At 32.2% G+C, this 8,625-nt stretch overlaps 1 protein-coding gene across 1 annotated transcript; it reads left to right on the forward strand.

Moving 5' to 3' along the window:
* Positions 1-2,937: 2,937 nt before the first annotated feature.
* LOC112007029 (uncharacterized membrane protein At3g27390) lies at positions 2,938-8,625 on the forward strand. The gene is made up of 11 exons (XM_024039344.2): positions 2,938-3,339; positions 3,469-3,642; positions 4,356-4,464; positions 4,572-4,767; positions 4,863-4,999; positions 6,124-6,412; positions 6,980-7,086; positions 7,173-7,305; positions 7,483-7,669; positions 7,796-8,039; positions 8,168-8,625. The coding sequence occupies exons 2-11, from the start codon at positions 3,549-3,551 to the stop codon at positions 8,421-8,423; spliced, it is 1,752 nt and encodes a 583-aa protein (XP_023895112.2). The 5' UTR covers positions 2,938-3,339; positions 3,469-3,548; the 3' UTR covers positions 8,424-8,625.

Below are 8,625 nucleotides of genomic sequence, written 5' to 3' on the forward strand. Positions count from 1 at the left end.
TTTTTTTTTTTTAGTGGAATTGGTTTGGGGTAAGATAATCCAACTAAACCCACAAGTCCAACGGGTTATCAGAAACCTAATAACGAATTGAAATCCCAAATTTACCCATATGTCAACATAAAATCTCAAAAAAACTTATAGTAATTAAGTTTAAAGTTAAAAAAAAAAAAAAAAAATTAGAAACATTCAGCCCTATGGCCGTGCCTTCTCAATCCTCTAAAAAAACCTAGCACCTGTCAGCCCTCTCAATGACATTGCCGTCAGCCATTGCCCCCTTTAAGCTTTTTGCTATTGAGCAATTTGTTTTGATAGTTAATAGTTTATCATTATTTGTACTTTGATAGCTTGATTCCACATTGTTGTGTTGTGTATATGATTTTGGTGAAGCTTTTAAGGTTTTTATTTTTCCATTTTGTTAACTAAATTAAGTAAAATTTGAAAAACTATGAAACAGCTAGTTTACCTTAGAATAAGAATTTCCTTTTGGATTAGAATTGTAAATTTGTAATCAGCTAGTTTTCATTTTATAACTAGCCTAACTTATTTTGGATTTGAAACTTAGAATTTTGAAAACATTTTTCATATGTGTAGATAATATTTTGGTACTTAGTTGCTAATTAAATATGTACTGAACTTTTTTAAATATATTATGTCAAAAGTTAAATATATTTTGTTTTGTTTGTATGACGTAACAATGTAGTGCATGCAAATTATATTTTATGATGCAAATATTTTTTTTTTAATGAATGAATTCATATTTTAAGTGATTATTTAACATATAAAATTACTATCAATTGTTTTTTACTTAAAATTTGAAAATAAGTAAGATCTTACGATTCACGATCTTACTTACTTCTCACAATTTTACTTAGGATCTTGATTTTAACTACCTTGCATTTAACATACAACATGTTTATTTTCTTTGGTTTTCAATTAATACTTTTATTTATAATTTTTTTTAAAGACTTTTTTTAGAGAAGTAAAAGAAGAAGAAGATATTATTGAATACGACAATTCGGTTGCTAAGGCTGTGTTTGTTTCGTGTAAAACATTCTCCGGAAAATACATATTTTCCGGAAATGTTATTTTCCGGAAAAGGAAAATATTTTTAAGTGTTTGGTTGAATTATGAAAATTGTTGTGGAAAATATTTTCATGTGTTTGGATGTATTCTAAAATACTATTTTCCGAAATTTTTTTCACATTATTACAAAAAATTTCAACATCACATCCAATTCAACAACAATTTCCGGCAGCAAATTCCGGCAACAACAACACAACAACACAACAACAACAACAACAACAACAACAATCAGTTCATCCAAAAAAAAAAACAACAACAACAATCAAATTAAAAAAAAAAAAAAAACGGAGAGATCGAGGAAGAGAGAGTGTGTTTATAGTAATTAAGTTTAAAGTTAAAAAAAAAAAAAAAAAAAAAAAATTTAGAAACATTCAGCCCTATGGCCGTGCCTCCTCAATCCTCTAAAAAAACCTAGCACCTATCAGCCCTTTCAATGATGTTGCCGTCAGCCATTACCCCCTTTAAGCTTTTTGCTATTGGGCAATTTGTTTTGATAGTTAATCGTTTATCATTATTTGTACTTTGATAGCTTGATTCCACATTGTTGTGTTGTGTATATGATTTTGGTGAAGCTTTTAAGGTTTTTATTTTTCCATTTTGTTAACTAAATTAAGTAAAATTTGAAAAACTATGAAACAGCTAGTTTACCTTAGAATGAGAATTTCCTTTTGGATTACAATTGTAAATTTGTAATCAGCTAGTTTTCATTTTATAACTAGCCTAACTTATTTTGGATTTGGAACTTAGAATTTTGAAAACATTTTTCATATGTGTAGATAATATTTTGGTACTTAGTTGCTAATTAAATATGTACTGAATTTTTTTAAATATATTATGTCAAAAGTTAAATATATTTTGTTTTGTTTATATGACGTAACAATGTAGTGCATGCAAATTATATTTTATGATGCAAATATTTTTTTTTAATGGATGAATTCATATTTTAAGTGATTATTTAACATATAAAATCACTATCAATTGTTTTTTACTTAAAATTTGAAAATAAGTAAAATCTTAGGATTCACGATCTTGCCTACTTCTCACAATTTTACTTAGGATCTTGATTTTAACTACCTTGCATTTAACATACAACATGTTTATTTTCTTTGGTTTTCAATTAATGCTTTTATTTATAATTTTTTTTAAAGACTTTTTTTAGAGAAGTAAAAGAAGAAGAAGATATTATTGAATACGACAATTCGGTTGCTAAAGCTTTTTGATTTTCCCAGTGAGTCGGCTGCTGAGTCTGAGCTTCTGTCCGAAAAAGATGTCTGAGCTACTCAGTCTCTTCTCCGCATGAGTGCTTATAAATATCAGTACATTTCCAAATTAACGTATTAAAAAATTTTAATTTCCAAATTAGCATAACAAAACGGCTAACTCTTTCTATTAAAAATAAATAAATAAAACAAAAAGGCTAATTCTAGTCTGCAACTAATTTCGCTCTCATTTTCACATCTGTTTTACATAGCAGATTGTAATTGACTATGTCTTACTTTCAAATAAATTCAATACTTTATATTTTTTTCATTTACAATCAATCACATAGTTGTAAATAATTAAAAATAAATATGAAATTGGTTGTAATCCTAAATTTTTTCTATAAAAAAATTTATAACAGAAATTGAATTGTAATGGACGCATGTGTAATTTACCATGCTAATTTAAGAATGTTGTGAAATTGCAATGTTATAATTATTATTATTTTTTTATTAACATGCTCTCTCAATTTTCTATGCGCGTTAAACATATTGCCAAAATTGTTTTGCTTCCTCCACGAAATGATTGGTTAAGATGTCCAATAGTAATCTTTATCTTAGTGTGGAAGTAGTAATCTTTAACTTAGTATGTAATCTTTTAACTTTTTATACATGTTTTTCTTTTTCTCATTGAAGCCACAGGGTCAGACACAACAGAACCGAAGTTGCTTTGGTTTGAGAAACACGAACGAAAGAAGATAAAAACTTTGCTCATTATTATTCTTTTGATAGTAACCGCTCTATCCACGATCCCTCCTAATGTGAGGCCTTATAGCAACGGTTATTCAACCGCCTTGTGTTCAATCCCAGAAATTTTTTTTAAAATTTTTATTTTAATTTTAAATTAAACCTTAACGTTAAAAAAAAAAAAAAAAAAAAAAAAAAAACATTAGCTTCCCTGAGAAAAAAGAAGACAAAGGCTTAAAGAATAACAATCTTTGTTATTCCTTTTTCATTTTCATTTGGTCCTGAAGAAGAGTAAAAGAACTGATCTTGAGTAAGTTTCTGATGTGGGTTTTCAACAATTTTGCTTATTGGTGTGTTGGGTATTTGTTATTTTTTGGTTTCATGGTACTTGTTTTTGTTGCTTGAGTTGTTGAAAATAGTATATTTTTTGTGATTGCAGGTGGGAATTGGAGTTGCCTCTGAGATGGGTATGTAGTTATTTGGGGGAGATCTGGTTGGGTAAGGAGTAAGGAGAGAGAGATGGAACCCCCAAGGGGGGTTTTGGCTTCACTGTGGAACTTTATTTGCTTTCTACCTTTCTTCAATGGACTTCTTATTCTGGGAGTCATTAAAGGTATGTTGTCAATTTGTTCCTGGGTTTTGTTTACTCTGGTTGGCTTCATTCTTGTTATGGCCTTTTTTTTTTTTCCCTCAAAACTAATCATGTAGTTATATACGTATTTGCTTCTTATGTTATTTAGGAAAAAGATAGTTTTGAATAAATGAATTAATTAATCTTTTCAGTACTACTACAATACACTGTCCATGTGTAATTCCTTTTTCAATTTATACTAATGTTTGTGTTTTGAATTTAGTTTTGCTTCTGTTTGCTTTGTTAGAAGGTGTTATGGAGTTTAACATTTGAAAATTGATAGACAGAAATGATTGCTTCAGGATTGTGCTTTCTTTCTCCCTCTTTTCATCTTGCCATTAAGCTGCTTCCTGGGTTTCTTAGTTTGGTTTCATTGTTATTGCATCATTATTTGCTCCTCATGCTAGACCTGAGTCCTTGCCTGGTTTAGTTTCTGTCCCTTGGAATTTTCTTTAACAGGGCATTTTGATTAATGTCTATTTCACTGAGTTTAGATGCTAGTTTTCATGCATCATGTGCAAAACAAATATCTATGCCTTGAGGGTGATTTTTGAATTGTGTATGCTGAGAAATTAGAATAGTCATTTTAGCTAGTCATGTATACAAAGCATTGACTAGTGAATCACAATATATTGCCAGAATGAGGAGGGTGACTTTTAATAAACACATCAAATTTTTAATGAAACTTGTTTCAGGTATCATTCTCTGCCCATTGGTATGTCTTATCATGACAGTTGGAATTTCTGCTCTTATAATTGGTCTTTGGCCTGTACATATTGCCTGGACATACTATTGCGTTCTGAGGTGCTTTCATGGTCCCTCCACCTTCCTATTGTGATTCCCTGATTTATTTATCTATTTTGGTTAATTTTTTTCTCATAGTATTGAATATTGATGTCTTTAATGAGCAGAGCCAAGCGATTAGGACCTGTTTTGAAGCTTGTTCTCTGTATTTCCGTTCTACCTGCACCCTTGATTTTGTGGCCAGTAGTTGGTATTGTTGGAAGTATCATAGGTGGAGCAGCATATGGCTTTCTTTCACCAATATTTGCTACTTTTGATGCTGTTGGAGTAGGAAAGACTAATAAATTATACCACTGTTTTTATGTATGTCTTCAATACATGATTTCTTTTCTTTATAAAATTCTCTATTCTCAAGTTGCCTGTCACAAGAGACATTCTTTCTTTTACTGTATTTGCAGGATGGAACTAAGGAAACTGTTAAAGGGTCCTTCACTATTGTCAGGGATTTTAGGGATGTTTGTTACCATTCCTACTTCTCAGTTATGGATGACCTACTTCTAAAAGGACCTCCAGAAGTGAAATATTTTGAGATTAGGTTTCCTCTCTGTCTGCTTTCTACATTTGCTTCTTATTTCATTTATATTGCTGCTCATAAAACCATAAAACAGAGTAGAGACTATATTATTGAAAACAAATCCTTCATTACAATATGAAGGATTGTAATGATGAACATGGGCTCTTAAGTTCTTACAGTTTGCATTTGCTAAACTATTTATAATTTCCATGTGTTAACTTTATTTTTGTGATGGATGGTGTAATCAGAGGTGAGAATATACCTTCCTGTATTTCTTTTTGTTTCAAACTCCATGTTTTCAATCTTGGAAAATGAATTGTATTTGTATGCCTCTTGAAGTATTTTCTGCTTATTATCTTTGAAATATTATTTGTGGAGAAAGGACATTTTTCAGCCTCTAGAATATGCTTGATGGTTAAAACTTATATTCTATCCTTTTGGCAATTCAGAGATGTTTGACTTGACGTCAACATCTGCAATCAAGTTTGAGAAATTATATCTCATGCTGTAGGTGGAATTAATTGACATTCACACAAGGTGAATTGTCCAATGCATTGGTTAATTGATCCTAGTTATCACACACTACTAGCATGTGGAATTCACACAAAGGGAAGTACTAATTGACTGTACAAGATATGATTGGCAGAAGGGTTGTTAACAGATATATTTATGGTATGATTGTCCACAAGCACATCATTTAATGGGACAGGCTTTAGTCAAGCTTTTAAAAAAAATAGTAGAAATTATCTGATGGTCATGATTAGCCCAGTCATCTTGTTTTATTCACAAAAACCTAGTCTTTTCCTTCCCCATAATATAACGACATGACACTGATAATTGATATTTTTGTTCTTAATCTTGTTAGTCTCTCTGGATATGTAAATTAGTGTGCCCATGTTTGTGCTTTGTTGGGGATTTTTTTTTTTTTTTGGTGGGGGGTGGGGGGGAGTGTGTTTCCCCTTTTTTCTTTCTCGTTAGATAATATCTTATTTTAAGACTAGCTTGATAAGTGTAGAAACCCTTTGGATTTTAGATTTTTATTTTTCTGTTGTATACAGAAGTTAAGTTTTGTGGAGTTCTTTCATGCTGAACTTATTTTGTTTTATTAAGGTGTTTTTTTTCCGTTGGTGTTAACTTCCTTGCAGATTGCTTTATCTTCCTGGGGCAGTAATTGCTGGAGTTCTTGGTTTAGTTGTTGATTTTCCATTAGTCTCATTCATTGCTCTATGCAAAAGCATCTACATGCTCTTTAAGGGATGGCACCGTTTGTTTCATGACCTTATAGGTCGTGAAGGCCCTTTCTTGGAGACAATATGCGTACCTTTTGCTGGTCTTGCTATCATACTCTGGCCATTGGCTGTTGTTGGGGCAGTGTTAGGCTCCATGGTTGCCAGTATTTTTCTTGGAGTTTATGCAGGGGTGGTTGCTTATCAGGTAAGACTGTATGCTAGATGGGGTAATGTTGTTTAGTCGTATAGTTAATACAGCTTGTTATAAATTGCTGCTTTTTTTCTTTGCTGATGAGCAGATGGAGGTGGCATTCAAATTGAGTTCATTTGTTGTTCACATGTTTGTTTTGTACAAGAATCACACTTTCTACTAGAGAATGACACTATCTGATTTTTCTAGTAACTATAATAAATATTCATGGTCAGATTCCATTGTAAACAGAATGAATAGTTACTTTGCCTGTTTTCCATGAGGTTTTAACACCTCCAAAAGTGATTGTTGCTATAGTTGATTACCATTTTCTTCAACTGATCATTGTTAATAGATGTTTCAGCTTAAGATTGAAATATATAATATATTGCAAGTTATCTCAGCTTTTAGCATTTAGTCTGTGTAATCATTGCAAGCAATTGCACCTATGCTATAATCACCAAATTATGATTCTCATGTCAGAGACTTTGAGATCATATGAGATAGTGAGACCTATTGTTGGTGTCCTGGTTGCATAGATTGCAGGTGACATAAATTGATTGTTTGGTCTTTGGATTACAGGAGTCCTCGTTTTGGTTTGGTCTTTGCTATATTGTTGCAGCCTTGTCCATATATGATGAATATAGCAACGATGTTCTTGACATGCCAGAAGGATCCATCTTTCCTAGGTTTTGTTCAGCACTCTAATTCTCTTTGGTTGTGAAAAGTTTTCATGCACTTTGACTTGATTCTCATAAAATTCTGATATTAACAGGCCTAAGTATCGACATGCACAATCACAGCCCACCTCTCGTACACCTTCTATCTCAAGGCCCAATTCTTTCCGAAATCCATCTTCCCGCACAATGTCAATCAAGAACCCTATGACTGATTTGAAGCCACTTGAGGTATCTTGTATATATTGCATTTAAAATTAAAGGAATGCTTCTCTCTGGAATGAAGTTCCCCCTATTTGCATGTGTTTGAGATGCGTGACTTAATTGCATAATTCTAATTTTGAAGACACCTAATTTTTTAGCTCATGGTTTAGGTGCTGAATGAAAGTTTTTTCATGTCTCATGTAGCTACTTGATAGCTTATTCAAGGAGTGTCAACGCGTTGCCGAAATAATGCTTTCTGAAGGAATAATAACCCTTGAAGACATTGAAGGTGCCAAGTCTAGCAGAGTTATTAGCATTGGGTTACCAGCTTACTGCTTTCTTCAGATACTCCTGCGCTCTGCAAAAGCCAATGCTGTGGGTTTATTGTTAGGTAGTGCTGCACTTTCCTACATATGTTCCTTTAAAATAAATTATTTTTGTATCATTCTTCTTTTTTATAAATTCCAGCAGTCTTGATGGCTAATAAAGAAATTCCTTTTATAATTGATTGATGTAGCTGACGAGGTTACAGAGGTCACTAGCACAAACAGACCGAAAGATACCTTCTTTGATTGGTTTCTTAATCCACTTCTTATCCTTAAAGATCAGATTAAAGCTGAGAATCTTTCTGAGGCAGAAGAGGACTATTTCTCCAAGTTAGTTTTGTTGAGTGGAGATCCAGTGAGGTTGAAAAACTCAAATATTGGCTCACCACCTGAATCTGAACGTAAACGAGCTGAACTCGATGCATTAGCTCGAAGGTAATAAAGTGAATAATATTTGCAGAACCTTCCTAGTTCCCAGAATTTTTTCTTTTTCTTTTTAATGCCCCTCTTAGTTGTGCTTCTTCATTTATCCTTTTTTTTTTGGTAAAAAAATAATGATGAAGGCTTCAAGGAATCACCAAATCTATCTCAAGGTATCCAACTTTTAGGCGTCGTTTTGAGGCTCTTGCCAAGACCCTATCCGATAATCTTGTCAAGAAGAATGATCCCAGTGGATCAAACAATGGGCCTCAAACAGTTCCAAGATCAAAGAGTGCCTTTGCACGAATGTTTAGCCAGCAATCTTTTAAGTACAAGACGAACAATCACAGTTCTGATCCGGAGTCACAAACAGCAGTGAGAAATGTTGAAATTTTATGATGAGAGATGCTAAATGTAATTTTTGTACCAATCTTAATATTCTTTTTTCCCTGATTTCCTAATTGGTCATAAGTTGTAACCTTTATTTATTCTCATATTTGCCGTCTCCATCATGACAGATAAATAAGCATGTATTTCTATGTTGTACAAAGAAAATGCAATGTAAGAGAAAAATAGATATGGGTTTTGTTTTCTTTTTCCA

The sequence above is a fragment of the Quercus suber genome, unplaced genomic scaffold (genome assembly GCF_002906115.3).
Source record: "Quercus suber isolate HL8 unplaced genomic scaffold, Cork oak 2.0 scaffold_188, whole genome shotgun sequence".
NCBI classification, from domain to species: domain Eukaryota; kingdom Viridiplantae; phylum Streptophyta; class Magnoliopsida; order Fagales; family Fagaceae; genus Quercus; species Quercus suber.